This window comes from Bos taurus, chromosome 16 (genome assembly GCF_002263795.3).
Source record: "Bos taurus isolate L1 Dominette 01449 registration number 42190680 breed Hereford chromosome 16, ARS-UCD2.0, whole genome shotgun sequence".
Taxonomy (NCBI): Eukaryota; Metazoa; Chordata; class Mammalia; order Artiodactyla; family Bovidae; genus Bos; species Bos taurus.
In genome coordinates, this window is record NC_037343.1 from 61,111,527 (window position 1) to 61,136,322 (window position 24,796).

Genomic DNA, 24,796 nt, shown 5'->3' on the forward strand with positions numbered 1-24,796 from the left:
GCATTGCCAGGTGGATTCTTTGCCACTTGAGCCGCCTGGGAAGCCCAGTAATGACTAAGAATTTCCCAGGTTAATGTCAAACACTAAACTCAGATCCAGTAATCTCACAAACACCAAGAAAGATAAATGCCAAAAATAAAAATGCCCTTAGGCATATCTTTGTTAAGCCACAGAAAGTCAAAAGTCAAAAAAAAAAAAAAAAGAAACCTAAACAAAGCCTGAGGAAGACAACACGTGACCTGTAAAGGAATAAAGGTCAGAATTACATCTAACATCTCAGAAAGCATGCAAGCAAGAAGAGATCAGAGTAAAAGATTTAAAGTGTTCAAAGAAAAAAACCCACCAACCTGGAATATTGTACCATGCAAACCTATCCTTCAAAGGTGTAGCCTCTGCCCAAGTTAACTAAGAAAAAAAGAAAAAGAAAGAAGGAAAAAAAATGGAGGGGAATAAAAGGTAGGATGCAAGTTACTAATGTCAGTAATTAAAGAGGGGACACTGTATATCCTATGGAAATTAAAAGGATAACATGGGAATATTATGAACAACTTTATGCCCACCAATTTGATAACCTAGATGAGATGTAACTGATTCCTTGAAAGATATAATCTGCCAAAACTCACTCGAAATAGGTGATCTGAATAGCTCTATATCTCTTAAATAAATTGAATCAACAATTAATAACCTTCCAAAATAGAAAGCATGAAACCCAAGTGAGTTTCTTAGTGAATTCTATCAAACATTTAAGGAAGAAATTATGCCAATTCTCTACAGTCTCTTGGAGAATGGAAGCAGAGGAAGTACTTTCTAACTCATTCTGTGAGGCCAGCATTATGCTGATACCAAAACCAGACAAAAACAGTAGAAAAAACTATAGACCACCAGCGTCAGAAACACAGCAGTGTGAAACATCCACCTTTGTCTTCCCTTCACTCCATAACCAGTGAAAAATCCACAGCTTAACAAAGATGTCTCTGCTAAAAGCAACAGGATGCTGGAGAGTTCCACACATCTGTGCATCTACAGATGGGTGAAATGTAACACTTAGTGGAAGGGGAACTGAGGTAATAGTGGAAATGGGGCTGCGATTTGGGTCCATTGATGGGAACAGCAGAGCCCAGAGACAGAGAACCCAGAAACAGCAAGAAAGGCTATACGCATGACTCGAGCGAACCAACCAGCCTGGCACCCAAGGCCACAAGTAACTGGTCGACGGCAGCAGTGGGGCCTGGGATCCCAAAAACCCCAAATAGCAGCACCTCAATAGCTGCTGAGGTGCCCACATCCACATCACCTCCCATTCACAGTGGCAGAGCCTGCAAACCTTATAACAGACAAGGTAGAGTTGTCTGTGTGACTCCAGTCCCTCTGCCCCCTCCATCATCTTCCCTCATGATGGAGCTTGTGTCTCCGGGGATCCCAGATGCAAGGAATGGAAAGAGCCCACCATCCTGGTGATGACAAAGGCTCTAGCACAAGCAAGGAGCTATGACCCTGGTGGCACAAAAAAACTACAACAAAGGCACAGTCACACCTCTTACAGAGAATGTGGAGTCTGTAAAATGCCATTCAGATAGATGTAACCAGTGGCAGCTCAGGTAAGAAAAACAAAACCCATGTGATAGTGCCACCAACTGGAAAACAAAGGAGTCTTAACTGCTAACCTATCATTTAATATCAAATGTGCTTACAGAGTAACAGTTCATCATCAAACAACACGAAGAACCACAGTAACAGTATACCACAAAAAGAAAATAACAGATCTCCAAAAACAAAAAGTCATGAAATATTGTAATCTGTTAGAGAATTAAAAAGTTATCATGAAGATACTCAAAGATATAATAAAGATATAATACTCAAAGATACTCAAAGATATAATAAAACTTAGTTTAATGAGCTCACTGATAAAACTAATGGCAGAAAGACTACCTTACCAAGACATTAAAATTCTGAAACAAATTCTGGACCTAAAGAACACAATAAATAAGATGAATTCATTAGAATGAGAGCAGACCACATGAAGAGAGAGTTCAGTTCAGTTGCTCAGTCGTGTCCGACTCTTTGCAACCCTATGGACTGCAGCACGCCAGGCCTCCCTATCCATCGCCAACTCCCAGAGCTTGCTCAAATTCATGTCCATCACGTCGATGATGCCATCCAACCATCTCATCCTCCATCGTCCCATTCTCCTCCCACCTTCAATCTTTCCCAGCATCAGAGTCTTTTCAAATGAGTCAGTTCTTTGCATCAGGGTGGCCAAAGTATTGGAGTTTGAGCTTCAGCGTCAGTCCTTCCAATGAATATTCAGGACTGATTTCCTTTAAGATTAACTGGTTTGATTGCCTTGCAGTCCAAGGGACTCTCAAGAGTCTTCTCCAATACCACAGTTCCAAAGCATCAATTCTTCAGCACTCAGCTTTCTTTATAGTCCAGTTCTCACATCCATACATGACAACTGGAAAAACCACAACTTTGACTAGACAGACCTTTGTTGGCAAAGTAATGTCAAAGTAATGAAGAGAGAGGTAGTGACGTCTAGATAGAAATCTAGAAGTGATACAAGTAGATGAGAAAAGAGAAATAAGATGTTTTAAAAATGAAGGAGTCCTAAATACTCAAAATTCAGTAACAGTATTTTAAAGGCAGCCAGAGAAAAAATGGTGACCTACAAAGGAACCCTCATTAGGCTATTGGTGAATTTCTCAGCAGAAACCCTATAGGCCAAGAAGGAATAGAATGACATTTTCAAAATACTGAAAAATAGAAACTGTCACAAAAGAATACTCTATCCACCAAAGTTACCATTCAGATATAAAGGAGAAAAAGACTCTCCCAGACAAAAACTGATGGAGTTCATCAACACTAAACATGCCTTGCAAAATATATTGAAAGGGGATCTTCAGCCAGAAACAAAGTGGCCAAAATGTGCAAAACTTTGAGCAGATAAGTAGATAAGTAGAGCCAGAAAATTACAACTGTCTATCAAAAAAGGTTTTTAAACCATCTTTTATCACATAAAGATTAAAGGGAGAAAAAAGAAGAATAAATAGAGCTATCTCACTTTGATAACAGACTCACAACTTTAAAAGGGATAATTTAAGACAACAAAAACATAAAAGGAAAAGAGGAAAAGGACAGAACTTGTATAGGTGAATGAAGATAAGATGCTATCAACAGAAAATGGACTATTTTAACTGAGATATTTCATGCAAAACTTAGGATAAACATTAAGCAGAGACACAAAACATGAGAGGAACTTGTGGAAAATATCTTAGAAAATCACCAAACCAGAATGGCAACAGAAATACAAGGAGAAACAATGAAGATATAGATCAACCAGGAAAAAAAAATATATAATAGTAGTACTGTCCTTATCTCTCAGTAATCACCATAAATATAAATGGATTGTACTCACCAGTCAAAAGACACAGAGTGGCTGGATGGGTTGAAAAACAAGTACATGTTGCCTCTAGACCTCGGCTCTAAAGAGGCTAGAACTCTAAACATAGGCTAGAAGTAAAGGCATGGAAGATAATACATGAAGCAAATAGCAGCCAAAAGAAAGCTATCTCCATACTCATATCTGGAAAAATAGACTTCGAGCCAAAAAAGGTAGCAAGATGTAAAAATGAACAGTATATAGTAATGAGACAACCCATCAAGAAGACACTACAATGATTATCATATTTGCATCTAACATAGGCACACCAAAGTGTATTAAAGCAATTGTTAGCAGACCTAAAGGGAGAAAGCGACAGCAACATAATAATAATAGGGCATAACACCTCACTTTCATCAATGAGTATATCTTTCAGATGAAATTCAACAAGGAAACACTGACTTTAAATTAAACATTAGACCAGATTGATTTGATAGATTTTTAAAGAACATTCCGTCCAAATGCAGCAGAATATGCTTTCTTCTCAAGTGAACACAGAGCTTTCTCAAAGATAGACAATATGTTGTGGCATAAAACTAGTCTCAGTAAGTTTAAGAAGATTGAAATCATATGCATCCTCTCTGATCACAGTGGAATGAAACTGGAATTCAACTACAAGAAGAAAACTGGAAAAGTCACAGATATGGAAACTGTTTGAACAACTATTGGGTCAATGATGAGACAAGTGCAAAATTTAACAAGTGAGATTACATCAAACTAAGAGACCTGTGCACAGCAAAGGAAACCATTGAGAGAATGAAAAAATAACCTACTGAATGGGAGAAAGTTTTTGCAAATGATATATCAAATATGGGGTTAATATCAAAAATATATGAAGATCTCATACAACTCAAAAATTAAAAAACCCCAAACAACCTGGTTAAAAATTGGACAGAGGAGCTGAATAGATGTTTTTTTCTAAGAGACATACAGATGGCTAATAGATTCATGAAAAAATGTTCATAACTGGTTATTAAGGAAATGCAAATCAAAATCACAGTGAGATATCACCTCACACGTGTCAGAATTCTCAAAAAAGGAGAGATAAAGCAAGTGTTGGCAAGGATGTAGAAAAAAGGGACTCCATACATTATTGGTGGAAATGTAAATTGATACAGTGACTGGAAGACTGTATGAAAATTCCTCAAAAAATTAAGAATAGAACTACCATATGATCCAGCTTTCCCACTCCTGGGCATTTATCCAAAGCATATGAAGATACTAATCTGAAGTGATATCTGCATCACCGCTTACCTCCATGATCATCACAGCATTACGTACAGTATCCAAGATATGGAAACAACCCAAGTGCCTATCAACAGATAAGTGAATAAAGAAGATGTGATGTATATATATACATACACAGACACATATATATAACATATATACAGTGTAATATAACTCAGTAATAAACAGATGGCATTTTGCCATTTGTGACAACGTGTATGGATCTTGAGGGCATGATGCTAAGTAAGATAAGTCGGAGGAAGACATACATGTGATTTCATTCATATGTAGAATATAAAAAGCTAATATTTAAAATAAGTGAACAAACCAAACAAAAGTAAGCATGTAGATATAGAAAACAAAGTATTGATTATCAAAAGGGAAAGAACAATGGGGAAGGGGAAGTAGGTAAAGGGGGATAAAATATTTGACTGTGAGCACATAGATGTAGATATGTAATGCTGTATGCATGAAACTTATAGATCAGTGTTACTTAAATATTTGAAACTGTTTTACAAACTACAGACTAATATTTCTCATGAACACAGACACTGAAAGTACAAGAAGAATACACTACAACCAAATAGGATTTATTCCAGGTGTTCAAAGCCTGATTTAACATTTGAAAATCAACTCATATAATCATTAACAGAGTAAAGAAAAATCATACAATAATATCAATAGATGCAGAAAAAAGCATTTGATAGAGTCCAACACCCACTCATGATAAAAAATTAGGAATAGAGGTAAACTGTCTCAACTTGATAAAGACTATCTGCAGCAACTACAGCTAACATCATGTATAATGGTAAGGAACTGGAACCTTTTGTACTAACCTCAGGTACAAGGCAAAGATGACTTTGCTCACCACTTTGAAATATCAGGCTGGAAGTTCTAGCTAGTGCAGTAAGAGAAAAGGAAATAAAAGGTATAGAGATTGAGAAGGAAGAACTAAAACTGTCTTTATTCACAGATGATATGACTGTCTATGTAGAAAATCCAAAAGAATGGACCAAAAACCTCCTGGCACTTACAAGCAGTCATGCAAGTTTGTAGGATACAAGGTTAATACACAAAAGTCAAGCAATGTCTTACACACCAGCAATGAACGATATATTTGAAAATAAAAACAATATAATTATCATTAGCATATCCCACAATGTAATACTTAGATATAAGTCTAACAAAATATATATAAGAACTATATTTTTAAAAAATACAAAACTTGATGAGTAAAATAAAAGAATTACTAAGTAAATGGGGAGATGTTCCATGTTTATGGATAGGAGGACCCAATGTTGTCAAGATGTCATTTCTTCCCAACTTAATCAGTAGCTTCAATGCAACACTGAACAAAATCCCAGCAAGTTAACTCACGGATATCAACAAATCAGCCCTAAAGTTTATGTGGAGAAACAAAAGACCCCAAGTAACTAACAGAATACTGGAAGAATAAAGTAGGACAGAACTCCAAGCTAAACTAAACCTAAAGCTAGAATAACTGAGACAATGTGGTATTGTCAAAACAGTAAACAAATACATCATTGGAGTAGAGTACAGACCCATAGGTAGAGCCATATATAGTCAACTGATCTTTGACAAAGGAGTGAAGGCAATGTAATGGAACAGAGAGTCTTTTCAACAGATGATACCGAAACAACTGGACATCTACATGAAGAAAAAAAAAAGAATCTGCACATAGACCTTAACACCTATCACAAAAATTAACTCAAAATAGATCATAGACCCAAACGTAAGCAGAAAGCTATAAAACTTGTAGATTACATAGAAGAAAACCTAGATGATCTTGGATTTGGTGATGCCTTCTTAGGTATAAACCAAAAGCAGAATCCATGAGAGAAATAATTGATAGGCCAAATTTTGTTAGAATTAAAAACTTCTGCTCAGCAAAAGACAGTGTCAAGGGAATGAGAAGGTAAGCTATAGATTGGAAGCAAATATTTGCAAGTGACGTATTTGAGAAAGTACTGTTATCCAAAATATACAAAGAACTCTCAAAACTCAACAGTAAGAAAACAATTTAAAAATGGGTCAAAGAGCATAATAGATACCTCACCAAAGAAGTTAGATGGCAAACATAGGTAAAGATGCTCTCCATTGTGTGTCATCAGGGAAATGCAATTGAAAACAATGAGATACTACTACTACTACTACTACCACCACTACCACCAGTCCCTTCAGTCGTGTCCGACTCCGTGAGACCCCATAGACGGCAGCCCACCAGGCTGCTCTGTCCCTGGGATTCTCCAGGCAAGAACACTGGAGTGGGTTGCCATTTCCTTCTCTAATGCATGAAAGTGAAAAGTGAAAGTGAAGTCGCTCAGTAAGTGTCCGACTCTTCGTGACCCCATGGATTGCAGCCTACCAGGCTCCTCCGTCCATGGGATTTTCCAGGCAAGAGTACTGGAGTGGGGTGCCATATACACTTAATACCAAATGCTGGTATGAATATGTAGCAACAGAAAGTCCTGTTTGTTGCTGGTGGGAATGCAGGGTGGTCCCCTTTGAGGTTACTTTTATAGTTTCTTAAAAAACTAAACATACTCTTAGTATGCAACCCAGCAATCACACTCCTGGATATATACCCAAAGGAGTTGAAAACTTAGGTCCACACACAAACATGTACACGTGTGTGGCACCTTTTTATTCATAATTGCCAAACCTTAAAAGCAACCAAGGTATCTTTCCATAGGTGAATGGCTAAATAAACATCCAGACAATGGGATAATATTGTGTTAAGAACTATCAAGTCATGAAGAGACATGGAAGAACCTTAAATGTATCTTACCGAGTGAAAGAAACTAATCTGAAAAGGCTGCATACTGTATGATTCTCACTATATGGCATCCTGGAAAACGCAAAACTCTTGAGACAGTAAAAAGATCAGTAATTGCCAAGGATTGGGGGTAGGAGATGGGGGAGCAATGAATAAGTCTGGCACAGAAGATTTCTAGGACAGTGAAAATATTCTGTATAATACCATAATGGTATTATACATGTCATTGTACATTTGTCTAAACCCATAGAAGGTGCAGCATCAAGATAGAACTGAAAAAAGAAAGAAAAGAGCTGTAATGTAAATTACGGTCTTTGGGTGGGTTATGATGTATCTGTGTAGGTTTATCAGGTGTAATAAATGTGCCACTGTGATAGGAATGTTGGTAATGGGGAAGACGATGCATGTGTAGAGGCCTGGAGCATATGGGCAATCTCTCTCCCTCCCCCAGTTTCATGAATCTTCAACTGCTATAAAAAATTAATTTAAAAATAAAATTTTTTAAATTACTGAGTGCTTACTATGTGCTATTATTATGAACAAAGCTGATGTAGTGGTAGAATAGTAGACTCGAAATCAGAAGAGTCTATTCCAGTCCTTTTTTTCACTTGTTGGTCTTGACACCCTTAGACAGGGCACTTGATATCTTTGAGCCTTACCTATGATAGTATCTCTTATGATGTTGTGGGAATCAGATTAACACATGAAGTTTTTTGAAAACTAGCAACATGAAGATATTAAGGATTACTATTATTAAAATAACTAAGACGTGACCATTGGCTCTTAAAATATTTTTTGTATGCTTTGTAAATAGTTGCATAAATGAATAAAGCAAAACTGCTGTATAAAAAAGAAGTACTGTTAATGGTTATGAATTTAGAAAATACAATGTCAAAGAGGGCAATACCTTTTAATGTGAATGGAAATATTAACATTTTAATAGAATAACGATAAAACAAGTTTGACTTTCCAGTTTTCTGCTTGGGAAAAAGAAGATAAAATGAAAAGACAGTCTTTCTAAAGAAAGAATCCTGTGCTGTGCTGTGCTTAGTCGTGTCCGACTCTTTGCAACCCCATGGACAATAGCCCACCAGGCTCCTCTGTCCATGATTCTCAGGCAAGAATACTGGAATGGGTTGCCATGCCCTCCTTCAGGGGATCTTCCTGACCCAGGGATTGAACCCAAGTCTCCCACACTGCAGGTGGATTCTTTACCTCTGAGTCACCGGGAAAGCCCAAGAATACTGGGGGTGGATAGCCTAACACTTCTCCAGGAGACCTTGACCCAGGAGTTGAATCTGAGTCTCCTGCATTGCAGGCAGATTCTTTACCAGCTGAGCAACTAGGGAAACCCAAAGAAAGAATTGCATAGTATTATTAGCAGTTTTCTCAGAGTTAATTTTTTTTATAGCAAAAATGTTGTCAAATGCCGATTTGCACTTGGCACTATCAAGTAAAAGTAGCTTGGCTAGTATTGATGTTATACCAGTCTAATTAAACTGATTTTTAAAAAGTATTTCCACATTCATAGTACGATGGGTTGTTGGTAGTTGCCTTCTACAATACAATCCTTTTTTCTTTTGAAAAGCAAATAGGAGTTACAGTCAACAGAGGAAGATCTGAAAGGAAACAAATTTTCATTCTGGTTCATTCTATTCTCATATGATCATTCAGCAGTATTTTAGCCCAATTGTGCAATGCTTAACATTTGGGTATATGTTCCTTTATTTAAAAAAAATCAGGAAATTCCCTGTGGTTGGGACTCTGCTCTTCCACTGCCAAGGCCTCAGCTTCAATCCCTGATTGGGGAACTAAGATACCACAAGCCAAGCTACACGGCCAAAAAAACCCCCAAAAATCAGAATAACCCATGTGAAAATACTGCATTTCTTTGACACATTGTACTCATTTATCTTTGTCCAAATTCTCTGACTTGAGAATAGTGGTATATATGGACCTGCTGGAACTAGGAGCGTTTCTTTACCTTTCTTACAATCTCTGTAGACACACCTGTGCATTAAAAGACTGGTTTTTCAGCTCCGCTTTTGTGGTTGGCTTTTTCAAAGGAGTATGAGAAATCTAGCAGATATGAGAAAGAGAATACAGTAAACCTATTTACCAACCTAGGGGACTCTATTTATCAACATAGAGCTTCACATTTTCTACAAACACAGGTTACATTTTATAATACAAATAGACCTCTCTGAAGAAACAAAGTTTCTGATTCTAGTTTGTAGCACACTTATTTCTGAAATATAGTGTAAAGGGAAATAATCCTTTCTTTTTTATGATTTAACGGGGAAAAAAAGTTTAATTGGTGTGATGTAATATTCACTTTCCTAAATTAAATGTTCTTATTTATTCCTGAATTTTGGCTTATGATGTTATATACAACATGTATGCTTCTCTTTTCTAGAAGCTGCCAGTGTCCAACAGAAGGTCAATTTCTTGGAAGAAGGTATTTTCGCCTAAAATACCATGCAGTATTTTCTAAATCTTTTTGTTGTTGTTAAGATTAGAAGCAATTGTGGTAGGTATTTAAGAGAGTGGACAGTAAAGAAGGCCTTTTTCTTCAAGAAAAAAATATTCATGCTTAAAATCTGAACTGTTAAATGAACAGGTAAAATAGGATAGAATGCGTGATGATGGCTCTTATGTATATTTTAAGCATCTTTTGTATGTTGAAATTAATTTAAGCAAAGCTAATATGTTCCATTTCTGTCATGTTCTAGCCTTTGATTATGGTATTAAAATAACCAGTTTTCCAAATCTTATATTTGAATAGTACCATAAAATTTAGTGTGTTTTTTTAAATTTATTTATTTTTTAATTGAAATATAATTGCTTTACAGAATTTTGTTGTTTTCTGTCAAACCTCAACATGAATCAGCCATCGGTTAGTCTGCTTTTAGGTTCACCGTAATCTGAGATTAGTCCCCTGCATACTGAAATGTTTGTGTATGGGTGTATGTATATACACACCCTTTTTGCAAACATACACACATATATGTAAACACATTAGTGCATATGCTAATCTTGTATGAATTTGTACACTAATTGTATGTACTTTTCCTCACCATAAGGTAAAACTTTCCTTCTGTTTAATGTTCGTTTGTTTACTTTTTTACTCTAAAGCCTTAGAATACAATCTTACTGAATATTCATTTGGGATATAATTATGTACTTCAGAGAACATGAAATAAATGAGCTCAATTTTAGCTTATTTAGAACTTTGTGACTCAGGATAGTAAGTATAATAGCAGTTCTATATCTGATTATTTAAAAGGCTTCATTTTAATGTCAGATTGTTTTTATTTTTTTTTATCCAGATTTTTTAAGACATAGAATAAAGACTATAATAGTGTGTTTTTATTTTGTTTTAGGGGAAACTGAGGAAAATGATCAAGACAGCTTTGACAGTGATGTTACTGTTAAGGTCAGATCCGGGGATTCTGTTGAGTCTGGAGGTAACATTGCTTTATGCTTTATGACTCTTATCTTAGGAGCTGTAGTTCTAGGTAGAGTATAAAGTATTCTCTGAATTTGCTTTTTTAAAAAATATTTTAAAGTATTAAAACTACTTTTTAAAAAGTGTACTTTTAAACATTTATTAAAATTACTGATTCCACATATGTATCTGGATTAGTAATATAATATCTAAACAAACATATCACTTCTACCTTGCCTTGTTATTTGTGGAACATATTTTTTTGCACCAAAAAAAAAGTTATTTGTGGTTTTTAAAAAACTTTATGGTAGAGAAACTGATTACACTGGCATAGACTCACTATACTGTCAGGAGTGTTAGCTAGGTTTTAGGAAGTTTTGGTAAACTTAGATTACTACTTTTATCTGAATTGTTCAAATTCACACCAAGTTAGCAGTAACAGTTTCTGATTGTTCACGAAAATTGATGTTTAAGTTTATTCAAGGAAAAAATCAACTGAGGAAAAAGAAGTGCCAGCTTGAGGCTTAATGAGAGTGCCGATCAAATTTGTAAACAGTGTAACTTATGAGTAGTTTTATTTATATGTTAGTCCCATTAACAATTAAATCTCTATTTACTCTTCCCCACCTTTCGAGAATTTCTATAATTTGTTTATGTTTTACTTAATCATTCTACTTTCAAAATGAGCTCAGAAGCCAGTTTATGGACATTTGATATTCTTTATATTTCCCATCCTTTGTCATTTTTCCCCATCCTTTCTTGACACATAAATCCCAAGGGAGATATGCAAGACTCTAATATAGTGGTTAAGATCGTGGCTCTTGAGTTTCACTGGGTTTCACTCTTCCAGTACTATTGATAGGTTTTGTGCCCTCAGGCAATTGCTTAACTTTTCTGTTCCTCAGTTTCCTCACTGGTTTGTTGTGAGGTTAAATTACTCAGAGTGCCTGGCAAATAGTAAACACTCAAATTACGTGCTGCTGTTAGTTGTTGTTAGTTTTCCTATATGCATACACCTATGCTCTAAAACTGAGAGACTGAGTAAGCCATTCGTATAGCCGCTAGCTCGATACCATTGCCACCAGGGCTACTCTTTGGAACCACATAAACCACAGGCTCTGTAATCGCTTTTGAATTCTAATAAATTCTTATTGAACCACATATACCCCATGCAGAAGAAAACTCGAGCTAAAGAACAAAGAAGTGAAGCATATTAGGAAGAATACTGATGTTTCTAGATTCTCTTCTGGGCCTGTTGTCACCACAGAGGTGGGAGAAAATCCACTGGAGTGCAGAAGGGAAATATTAGATTTTAGTGTGTTACAGCTTTTATTTCATCCATTTAAAATGTCTATTTTAGTTTGTTTTATAGTATGTACATTAGTTAATATTATTTTAGTAATGCTTATATATAAATTTAAAATATATTTTGGAGATTGATGCTCAAAAGTTTTTTAGTTCATAGGAGTACACTAGCAAAACTACTTAGCCACTGCCTGGATGTCAAGTACTTTTGCTCCCAAGATAGCAATCTGATTGCTTTTAAACATAATTTGTTATAAATTCTACTTGTAAATGAAAAAAAAATGAAGATTTTTAAGAAGGGAAGACTAAAATATATAACATCTTGATCATTTACAAGAAAAATTTAAAGCAAAATGGATGGTAATGATTCCAGGAAGATCCATTATTGTAAACTTTTAAGATTTTCCCCCACTCACAGGTGTCATTATTTCTTTTATCTCCTGCCATGTTCTGTATCTTACTTTTATCTTTAAAAAGAAAAGACAGATAATTAATTTTTCAGATATAACATGATGACCCTTTAGAAACTATTTTTTTAAATAAATTATACATTCACATTCAAGTGTTGAATTCCCTGAGGTTTATCTGAATATTTTTGCTCTTTTGATTATTCATTATTTTCTGGTAAATGTGCACTTAGAAAGTTAAATGTGCTTTATAGTATACTATATTTCTTTTTTGTTTTTAGACCAAACCACCAGATCGTCAAGTCAATATAAAGAATCATTTTGGCAGTCATCACAAAGTAGGTAAAACCATAATTTACACTCTTAAAAGTCTAGATGTGATTGTGGTCAAATGCTATTCTTATTTTTGAAGATTGTCTTTTGCAGTTTAGTGTAAAATGTTGAAAGAGGGTATAGTGAATGTTAAAAAAAAAAAAAAAACAACTCATCTTGTATCTTGAATTTGCTTCTTGAGTTAATCACCTCTGTACTCAACTTTGATTTTTGAATGAAAGAAAAACAAAAAACTACTGCTTTCTGCGGCTTGTTGAATGTCCTTGTTTGCAGTACACATTTGTTGATAAATCAGGTATAGTAAAGTTCATGGTACATTAGTTGGTGTGTATATAACAGTCTTACAGCCTTGCTTCCAACTTTGAAATTTTTCATAATAAAATGTTGAGAAAATGTAACACAGATTGGGAGGTAATATGAAGATGCTAATAATGATGTGTTCAGGACAGTAAAACTGTTGTTGATGTTTTTCATTTTCTTTTATCTATATTTTGTAGATTATCTATAATGAGTATGTATTTCTTAGATTAAGCAGAAATTACACTGTTTTTTTCTTTTCCATTTTTAAGTAAAATCCCAAAATTCAAATGAATAATCAATCAAAAATATCCTGGAATGTAAAATCTTCAAGGACTTCGTTTTCCTCCCACATGGCCATTTTAAAAATGAGACTTTTTATATTTTTAAAGAAACATGTTTTTTAATATATGTCATTTTATTTATTTATTTATGGCTGTGCTGAGTCTTCATTGCTGCACTGACTTTTCTCTGGTTGCAGAGAGCAGGGGCTACTCTCCAGTTGTGGTGGCAGGCTTCTCACTGCAGTGACTTCTCTTGTTGTGAAGCCTGGGCTCTAGGGTACGTGGGCTTCAGTAGTTGCCACTGCTGGGCTCTAGAGCACAGGCTTAATAGTTGTGACACATGGGCTTAGTTGCTCCATGGAATGTGGAATCTTCTTGGATCAGGGATTGAACACATATCTCCTGCCTTAACAGGCAAATTCTTTACCACTGAGCCACCAGTGAAGCCACGAGACTAGCCATGAGACTATTTTTATAAAGAAAGGCTTTGGAAATCTGTTTTATAATCAATATGTTCATAGAATTCCACTTTATATATGTGTGTGTGTATATATATATATATATATATGTAAGTATACATATATATGTGTGTGTGTGCATACATATATACATACACAAACCTACTAAACCTATATACATACATATATATGTGTGTGTGTGTATATATATATACTATAAATGTATTAGTTTTTAGTAGGTTCTAAGTTTGGAATTTAAAGCAGCTGAAACAAAAATCAATCTTTTATGGAAAATTACTCTGAATCATCTTATATATTTGCCCTTTGTTATTCTAAATCTTTACTGTTTGGAAGCTCTGAAATGTGTCTCCCTATATTAATTATGCTATACTTATGGTATACTTTACAGTTATGGAAAATGAGTTAGGTGATCAGTATATATTTCATTGAATGTAAAATGCCATTGCTTTTACATGTCACTGAGAAAGAAAACCATCTAGTTAAATTGTGTCATACCCTTGATTGTAAGTTACAGCCCTAATGCAAAGGTGTTTTTTTAAAAATTACTTCATAGAATCAATGAAAGACAATACAAAAAAGCATGTGTCTACTTTTTTGGAGTTCTTTGTTAGTATAGACTGAAAACAAATCTGGAATATACGTCTGTCTGTGTTATTCATCATAGTTTCCCTACAGTGTTTTGCACATAGTAGACACATAGTAGATGTTAATGAATTTTTAGGTTATGCATTTCTAGAATGGTGTGTTTGTATTACAGCCAGCATATATATTACATTTATAGTCAGGAAAAAAAATTACGTTGAACATAAATTTATATTGATGCTTGTATCAGTAGGTAGAAGTAACTTGTTTCTTCAGGGCAGATTTGGAAATCTACCACATTATAATTGTAATATCATTTTCTAATTATCCCCTTGCATCATTTTATAGTTGTCCTTAAATAGCATCCCAAAACATGAAGGTAGCGTCTTGCACTACTTTGCTTATACGGTGTTCACAAATCTGCTTGTGTGGTATATACTGTCATATATGAACTGCTGGGTTTATATCTCAGTCCTACTACCTTTACATATTTAATTTTGGGGAAATTTTCAGTTTCCTTATTTGTGAAATAGGAACAATAGTATCTACCACATAAAGTGTGAGAATTAATAAAATTATACTTAGTACTGGTTAAGCAGTCAGTACATTTAGCCGTTATTTTGATGGTGTTCCTCTTAAAGCTAGCTTCTTATTATCCAACTCCTGAACATTTTGAAGTTTAGGAAAGGAAAACACAGGTTGTATATGTTTGGGACTGATGACAGAAAGGTTTGATTTTTTTGTTTGGTTTTGGTGTCAGTAGTAAACAAGCAACATGTCTATGCATCCAGCCATCTTCATTTTTTTCCCCAAGGTTTCTATGACCTTATCTCTGGCTTCTGTTTCAGGTGGAGACTTCACAGCTTTTGATGAGCAACCATTGAAGCTAAGTAAGTGGTTGGTTGTCTCTTCTTTATCAGTTAACCAAGTCTAACCCAGTTTTATTCTGCCAACAAAACTCTGAATAGGATTGACAGTCATTTTACCCCTTTGCCTTTTAACCCACCACAGCTTGGTGCTGTATGTAATACTGGTGCTCTGATGTGGAAATGTGCTCAGGACTACTTTACCAAACATAATTTATTTTCAAAAGTAAAGGTTAACCTTTCTCTTCTTAATTAACACCAAAGTGTTAGTTAATGAAGTTCAAGTATTGACAATCCCAGTCTCATAGACCATAGCAAAGGACTTGTACATAGTTTTGTCTGTTAGGAGATTATGTGTTTATTTGTTGCCTTTTTTGTTGTGGGAAGTAGTTCATCCTCACGGATGTGATCTTTTGACATTATTGTTAACTTCTGAACCTATTGCTTTTGTTTTTTCCCTCCTTAACTTTGTTTTACCTTTCTGATAAATGTACCTTATAACACTTAGATATAGTATACATTTTCAAAGTATGTGCAGTGATATCTTGATATGTTGCAGGCTCAGGATATCAGAAAACTCCTCAGGAATGGGCTGAAAAAACCGTAAGAATAAGGACTAGGATGCTAAGTAAGTTGATAAATCTGTACCTGTTATTGAAGTATTTTTAAATCTGTTATTGAAGTAATTTTATTTGCTGTTTTCTTGATTATTTAACAGATAAAGCTGTTTAATTCTTCAGATAAGCATTTGAGTTGTTTGTGATCTCATTAATAAAGGACTTTTATTATGATTGCTAGTGTAGTTATTTTTATGTTTGGACTGGTAAAAAATGTAGATAGTAGTGTGAGAAAACCAGTGGATGATACGTCTGTACTTGACAAGTTGTCAGTTCTATCCAGCAGTTGTACAATCTGCACATGAAAATGAAATTCTGATCTTTTGACAATACCAGTTTTTTTTTTTTTTATATTTAACAATTGTTTGTGTGAAAGTCACTCGGTAGTGTCTGACTCTTTGCGACCCTATGGACTCTACAGTCCGTGGAATTCTCCAGGCCAGAATACTGAAGTGGGTAGCTGTTCTCTTCTGGTTGGGATCTTCCCAACCCAGAGATCGAATCCAGGTCTCCAGCATTGTAGGTGGTTTCTTTACCAGCTGAGCCACCAGGGAAGGTAAACAGTTGTTTACCATTATGTAAATAAACACTTAGACCAGCTTTGCATGCCCATTATTTTTCAGTTATAAATGCTGAAATCCTCAAATTGTATTTTCAGTTATAAATGCTGAAATCCTCAAATTGTATTTTCATGTTTAGGTTTAAGATAGAGTAGATGTCATAGAGTTTAAGAAATATTTATTTAAGAAATAAATAGGTGCTGTAAAACTTTGAATTCATTGTCTGTCGTAACACCTATAGCAATGTATCCACATTAAACTTTGTATTAAAAAAATCCATGCCATGCCTTAAACTAAATTGATAACTCCTATGTAGTATATTCTCTGTTTGCATTTCTGCTTTGTCTTAAGTTTGTACATTTGCTATCGCGTAAACAGTTATATGCTGATTGATAGCCATCCACCTTATATATAGGACTTCCAGAATTAAATAGAAATTATGTAGCAGAAGTTTGTACATCAAGGTGCAGATAACAACATTTTTTAGATTTTTGACTGCACAAGGACTTTAAGATAAGAACAATAAACAGGAAGAATTTTCAAAGTAGAAGACTGCAGTGGTTTCTAGACAGCCTTATAAATTTCTCTTCAACCTAAGATCATTTGAAAAAATTTTCCTTAGGTTTCAGAGTTTCAATCTCATTGTCTTAACTCTGAATTTCTGCTTCTTTGAGAAAAAAAATACTCATTTTTAGATTTATGTGAACTTGGATTTCAGATTGTTATTATTCCTTGTTAGTCCTGGCTTCTTGGGTAGACAGGTCCCAGTTCAGGTTTCTGCATGTATCCAAACCTTTTGGGAAAGATAGAGCCACTGTCTTTACTTTTGGTGTTTCCCAGGTGATAAAATAGTGAGAGTAAGGAAAACTGTCCATGGAAAGTCAGGCCTCCAAGTCTGTGCTTCCTCAGTATACATGTTTTGGAACCTGCCTCTGAAAGTAGTATAGAGAAAAGAGGAGAGCTTGGAATTAGAGCTACAGGGTTGTGGTCCCAGATCTTCTATTTACTAATTGAGTGATCTCGGTAAAGTCACTTAACTGTTGTCAACTTCAATTTTCTTAACTTAAAAGTTGGGACGGTAGTACCTATAACTGGGTTATTCTAATGAGCTCGATATGTGAACACATTTTTTAAGTCTCAGTGTATTAGTTACTCAGTCATGTCCAACTCTTTTTGACCCCATGGACTTTATAGCCTGCCAGGTACCTCTGTCCATGGGATTTTCCAGGCAAGAATACTGGAGTGGGTTGCTATCCCCTTCTCCAAGGGATCTTCCCAACCCAGGTTTCCTGCATTGTAGGTGGATTCTTTGACCATTTGGGCCACTAGGGAAGCTCAGGTCTCAATGTATCACATGAAAAGTGAAAGTCACTCTGTCTGACTCTCTGTAACCCTGTGAACTATATAGTCCATGGAATTCTCCAGGCCAGAATACTGGAGTGGGAAGGCTTTCAGATTTTCCCAACCCAGGGATCCAACCCAGGTCTCCCGAATTGCAGGCAGATTGTTTACCAGCTGAGCCACAAGGGAAGCCCCATGTATCACATAATTAATACTTATTTATTGTTAACTATATACGTGTAATAATCAGTAGTAATACCTATGAAATATTCATGCCCTCTGTTTTTGACTTTATAGAATGATTGATTGTTACCTACTCTTCATACTAAAAAAAACTCTGAGCTTTATCTTTTTAAAAAGAGCTTTTTTAAAGGAATTTTTATTACTGTCTCTAAACATATTTTTAATAAGAAAGATAGAGTTTACCTTTTAGACAGTGTGCTGCCTCAACAGTATGTGCCCTGCTAAGTTTGTGTTCTTTGAATTCTACAAATAAATATTTCGTATAGTGTATAGTAGCTGTTAATAGTAAATTTTCATACAGTATGTAGTAGCTATTCCATAATCTTTAAAATCATCATAGAAGGGCATGTAAAAACATTGTTATGTGTTGTCACGTTGGATCTTTGCAACCATGGATTCAAGATAAACATCTTGATGGATTTCCTTCCTTTTAAGAATATTTTATTGAAGTGTAGTTGATTTACAACATCGTGTTAATTTCTGCTGTGTAGCACAGCGATCCAGTTTTATATATATATGTATATTCTTTATCATATGCTTTTCCACTATGGTTTATCACAGGATATTAAATTAACTTCCCTGTGCTACACACAGGGACCTTGTTTATCCAGCCTATACATAATAGTTTGCATCTGCTAATCCCAGACCCCAATCCACTCCTCCCCACCCTCACCCTCTTGGCAGGTCAGCCTGTTCTCTATGTCTGTCTATGTCTATGAGTCTGTTTCTGTTTTGTAGATATGTTCATTTTGTGTTGTATTTTAGATTCCACATATATAATATCATATGGTATTTGTCTTTCTCTGACTTACTTCACTTAGTTTGATAGTCTCTGGGTCCATCCAATGCAAATGGCATTATTTAATTCTCTTTTATGGCTAATATTCCATTATGTAAGTATGTGTGTGTGTATATATATATATATATATATATATATATATATGCCACATCTTTATCAATTCATCTGTAACTGACATACATTTTATGTATACAATTTATGTATTTAATGTATACAACTTGATGAGTTTGAACATAAGTATACATCTGTGAAACCATCACCATAATCTATACCATAACATATGTATCACCTCCAAAAGTTTTTTCCCACCCTCTTTACTTATTGTTATGTGTGTGAGATAAGAACACTTAACATAAGATCTACCCCTCTTAGCAAGTTTTTAATATATAGGACAATAAATACAGGTACTCCACAGTAGATGTCTAGGATTTATTCATCTTATTTAACTGAAACTGTGTACTCTTTGACTAGTATCTTCTGATATCCCCCGTCCCAGGCCCTGAAAACTACGTGCTTCTATGAATTTGACTATTTTAGATTCCTCACATAAATGACATCATGAAGTATTTGCACATCTGTATCTGACTTATTTCTTTTCCATGGGGATGGTCTTGATCCCTGTCTCCTGTGCAATGTCACGAACCTCCGTCCATAGTTCATTAGGCACTCTGTCTATCAGATCTAGTCCCTTAAATCTATTTCTCACTTCCACTGTAAAATCATAAGGAATTTGCTTTAGGTCATACTTGAACGGTCTAGTGGTTTTCCCTACTTTCTTCAATTTAAGTCTGAATTTGACAACAAGGAGTTCATGATCTGAGCCACAGTCAGTTCCCGGTCTTGTTTTTGCTGACTGTATAGAGCTTCTCCATCTTTGGCTGCAAAGAGTATAATCAGTCTGATTTCAGTGCTGACCATCTGGTGATGTCCATGTGTAGCGTCTTCTCTTATGTTGAAGAGCGTGTTTGCTATGACCAGTGCATTTTCTTGGCAAAACTCTATTAGCCTTTGCCCTGCTTCATTCCGTATTCCAAGCCCAAATTTGCCTGTTACCCCAGGTGTTTCTTGACTTCCTACTTTTGCATTCTAGTCCCCTATAATGAAAAGGACATCTTTTTTGGGTGTTAGTTCTAAAAGGTCTTGGAGATCTTCATAGAACTGTTGAGCTTCCTCAGCGTTACTGGTTGGGGCATAGACTTGGATTACTGTGATATTGAATGGTTTGCTTTGGAAACGAACAGAGATCGTTTTGTTGTTTTTGAGATTGCATCCAAGCACTGCATTTCGGACTCTTGTGTTGACCATGATGGCTACTCCATTTCTTCTAAGGGATTCCTGCCCACAGTAGTAGATATAATGGTCATCTGAGTTAAATTCCCATTCCGGTCCATTTTAGTTCGCTGATTTCTAGAGTGTCGACGTTCACTCTTGCCATCTCCTGTTTGACTACTTCCAGTTTGCCTTGATTCATGGACCTAACATTCCCGGTTCCTATGCAATATTGCTCTTTACCGCATCGGACCTGATAGATAGAAGGTCACATCCACAACTAGGTATTGTTTTTGCTTTGGCTCCATTCCTTCATTCTTTCTGGAGTTATTTCTCCACTGATCTCCAGTAGCATACTGGGCACCTACTGACCTGGGGAGTTCCTCTTTCAGTATCCTATCATTTTGCCTTTTCATACTGGCTATGGTTTTTCCAGTGGTCATGTATGGATGTGAAAGTTAGATTGTGAAGAAAGCTGAACACCAAAGAATTGATGCTTTTGAACTGTGGTGTTGGAGAAGACTCTTGAGAGACCCTTGGACTGCAAGGAGATCCAACCAGTCCATTCTAAGGGAGATCAGTCCTGGGTGTTCTTTGGAAGGACTGATGCTAAAGCTGAAACTCCAGTACTTTGGCCACCTCATGCGAAGAGTTGACTCATTGGAAAAGACTCTGATACTGGGAGGGATTGGGGGCAGGAGGAGAAGGGGATGACAGAGGATGAGATGGCTGGATGGCATCACTGAATCAATGGACATGAGTTTGGGTGAACTCCGGGAATTGGTGATGGACAGGGAGGCGTGGTGTGCTGTGATTCATGGGGTCGCAAAGAGTCGGACACGACTGAGCGACTGAACTGAACTGAACTGATCGGACTTATTTCGTTGGGATAATGCTTTCCATGTTGTCAAAAGTGGCAAATTTCCCTTCTTTTTAAAAGATGAATAATAATTCCATTTTGTGTGTGTATCACATTTTATCCATTAATTTGTCAATGGACATTTAGTTTGCATACATGTTTTGGCTATTGTGAATATTACTGCAGTTAACATGAGTGTGCATATATCTCTCCCAAGATCCTAATTTCAATTCTTTTGGATATATATCCAAAAGTTGGATTGCCAGATCACATGGTTGTCCATTTTTATTGTTTGAGGAACCTCCATAATTCTTTTCCTAGAGATTGTACCAGTTTATATTCCCACCAACAGTGTACAGGGATTCTGTTTTCTCCACATGTTCTCCACATACCTTGCACTTTTGTTTTTTTGGTAATAGCTACACAATACATTTGATAATGTGAGGTGATGTTGTGATTTTGATCACGTAAGTCATTGTGCTTTTTTAAGTTCGATGTCATCCCCTGGTCTAATTTTACTTTTGTTGTCTCTGCTTTTGGTGTCATAACCAAGAAATCATTGCCAGTGCCAACTTCAAGAGGGTTTTGCCCCATATTTCTTCTGGGAGTTGTATTATTTCAGTTCTTAGTTTAAGTCTTTAGTCTGTTTTGAGTTGATTTTGGGGTGTGGTATATGATATGGATCCAATATCATTCTTTTATATGTGGATATCCAATTTCCCCAGCACCATTTCTTGATGAGACTGTCTTTTCTTCATTGCTTATTCTTGACACCCTTATTGAGGATCAGTTGAACACATCTTAGGTTTATTTCTGACTCTATTCTCTTCCATTGGTCTATTATGTCTGTTTTTATGGCAGTACCATAGTGTTGTGATTACTCTAGCTTTGTGATACATTTTGAAATCAGGAAGTGTGGTGCCTCCAGTTTTGTTCTTCTTATTCAAAGCTGTTTTGGTTATTTGGGATCTTCTGTGGTTCCATATGAATTTTAGGATTGTTTTCTTTTTCTATAAAAAAGAAATGCCATTGGAATTTTTATAGGGATTGCACTGAATCTGTAGCTTGCTTTTGGTAGTATGGACACTTTAAGAATATTCTCTAATCCATTACCATGGGATGTCTTTTCCATTTACTTATATCTGCTTTAATTTCTTTCATCAATGTTTTAGAAGTTTCAGTTATAACTCTTTTGCCTCCTCGATTAGTCTTCAATTCAGTTCAGTTCAGTCGCTCAGTTGTGTCCGACTCTTTGCGACCCCATGAATCACAGCATGCCAGGCCTCCCTGTCCATCACCAACTCCCGGAGTTCACTCAGACTCACGTCCATTGAGTCAGTGATGCCATCCAACCATCTCATCCTCTGTCGTCCCCTTCTCCTCCTGCCCCCAATCCCTCCCAGCATGAGTCTTTTCCAGTGAGTCAACTCTTCACATGAGGTGGCCAAAGTACTGGAGTTTCAGCTTTAGCATCATTCCTTCCAAAGAAATCCCAGGGCTGATCTCCTTCAGAATGGACTGGTTAGATCTCCTTGCAGTCTAAGGGACTCTCAAGAGTCTTCTCCAACACCACAGTTCAAAAGCATCAATTCTTCGGCACTCAGCTTTCTTCACAGTCCAACTCTCACATCCATACATGACCACAGGAAAAACCATAGCCTTGACTAGACGGACCTTTGTTGGCAAAGTAATGTCCCTGCTTTTGAATATGCTATCTAGGTTGGTCATAACTTTCCTTCCAAGGAGTAAGCGTCTTTTAATTTCATGGCTGCAGTAACCATCTGCACTGATTTTGGAGCCCAAAAAAATAAAGTCTGACACTGTTTCCACTGTTTCCCCATCTATTTCCCATGAAGTGATGGGACCAGATGCCATAATCTTCGTTTTCTGAATGTTGAGTTTGAAGTCAACTTTTTCACTCTCCTCTTTCACCTTCATCAAGAGGCTTTTTAGTTCCTCTTCACTTTCAGCCATAAGGGTGGTGTCATCTGCATATCAGGTTATTGATATTCCTCCCGGCAATCTTGATTCCAGCTTGTGCTTCTTCCAGCCCAGCATTTCTCATGATGTATTCTGCATATAAGTTAAATAAGCAGGGTGACAATATACAGCCTTGACGTACTCCTTTTCCTATTTGGAACCAGTCTGTTGTTCCTAAATATTTTCTTCTTTTTGATGCTGTTGTAAATGGGAGTTCTGTTTGTGTTAACTTCGTTTTCTTAGTTCTATGTTCTATGAGTTATAAATGTTACATATGTTTCATAATAACAAATTTAGCTATTCTCCATTATTAATATCATCATGTATGTCACAGATTTTTCATATATTATCTCATTTGATCTTTGCAGTCATGGAGTAAGGTATTTAAGATAAACATTATCTAGTGGAATTTTAATTTTAATTTTGGTGACCTAACTTTGAAGCTTCTAAATAATGACATTTCCTAGACTAAACTGTAATGGCAAAGCAATTATTAGTTTAGAGTTACGGTTGATGTCATTTTGTTTCATTTGAGGTTTTTTGTCATATGACCAGAAATAAGGCTATTTCTATTAAAAACAACAGCATAAATTGTATTCCTCCAGTTTAGTCCAGTGTTTCTCCAATGAAAAGTGTTGGTAAATATACCTAGAAAGATCACTTATACACATAAAAGCTATAAAGTTCCAGGCAAGTGATAGATGACAATATTGGTAATGTAGATCATACAAATGAATAACTCATCCTCTTCACCTTCTAAACGCTGTCTTTCCATTTCCGTTTTCTTAGATGTTAAAATCTGTCACCATGCCAAAAAAGATGGAGGGGAAAAGGAAAGAGCTGGATAGTTTTTTATTTATTTTCTAAAGTAACGATGGAAATAGAGATTTGATGGAGTTGTGAGAAAATTATTTTTTATATCTATTGTTTAGCCACAAAGCTAAAACAGAATTACTTGTCTATTAACAGAAATGGTGAAAAGTTTTTTAGTGTAATTTCTAAAATATTACTGATATTTGTAATGGTCAGAAGCACCAGAGGCAGTATTGAGTCAGTTTGAGGTGGAAAATAAGATTTAAGATTGAGTTTTACCTTAAAAATCCCTCATCCAAATAGCTCAGTAATCCATAATCTATATTTTGTCCTTCTTTCCCTCTTTACAGCATCATCACCAGGCATGCGTTCAATATATGGCAGTTTTTCAGATGGTATAATATGTTTCCTTTTGTTATAGTTGTACTTGTTTTCTTTGTCCTCTTACCTTTGTCCCGGAAATTTCACCACTCCCATTAAATAATTTGGATCAAATTCAAGGCTTTCTCACAAAACTAATGTATTAAGAGTATGCTTTGTACTAGACTCTTATGTGCCATGAATAATTATGAAAGAAATGGGTCTTATGTCTCAAACATCTGTCAATCTAGTAGACACCTGAATCTTCTGCTTTTTCTTCTGTTTCTGGCTGATCTCTCCCTTATTTTCTCTTGGTGACATTTTCTTTTTTCTATTGGAAATACTGAAATTATGAAACATAAATTGATAATCTTTATTACTCCTATCTTTAGATGACAGTGTTCAGAAATCAGAGCTTGGAAACCAATCTCCATCAACCTCCAACCAACGTAAGTTTGTCTATTCACCTTTTATTAAATGAGTCTCAGTCT

At 35.7% G+C, this 24,796-nt stretch overlaps 1 protein-coding gene across 8 annotated transcripts in view; it reads left to right on the forward strand.

Moving 5' to 3' along the window:
- The window catches only part of TOR1AIP1 (torsin 1A interacting protein 1), a 45,543-nt gene that overhangs the window by 16,326 nt on the left and 4,421 nt on the right, over window positions 1–24,796 (forward strand). For 5 of the 8 annotated variants that reach the window (NM_001435073.1, NM_001435076.1, NM_001435077.1 and 2 more), the window contains 6 exons: window positions 9,880–9,921; window positions 10,847–10,930; window positions 12,905–12,961; window positions 15,447–15,488; window positions 16,024–16,092; window positions 24,698–24,754. In NM_001435073.1, coding sequence (NP_001422002.1) covers window positions 9,880–9,921; window positions 10,847–10,930; window positions 12,905–12,961; window positions 15,447–15,488; window positions 16,024–16,092; window positions 24,698–24,754 — 351 coding nt within the window. Of the gene's footprint in view, window positions 1–9,879; window positions 9,922–10,846; window positions 10,931–12,904; window positions 12,962–15,446; window positions 15,489–16,023; window positions 16,093–24,295; window positions 24,341–24,697; window positions 24,755–24,796 lie in introns of all 8 variants that reach the window. The other 3 variants (NM_001435071.1, NM_001435072.1, NM_001435078.1) reach the window with 1 other exon arrangement.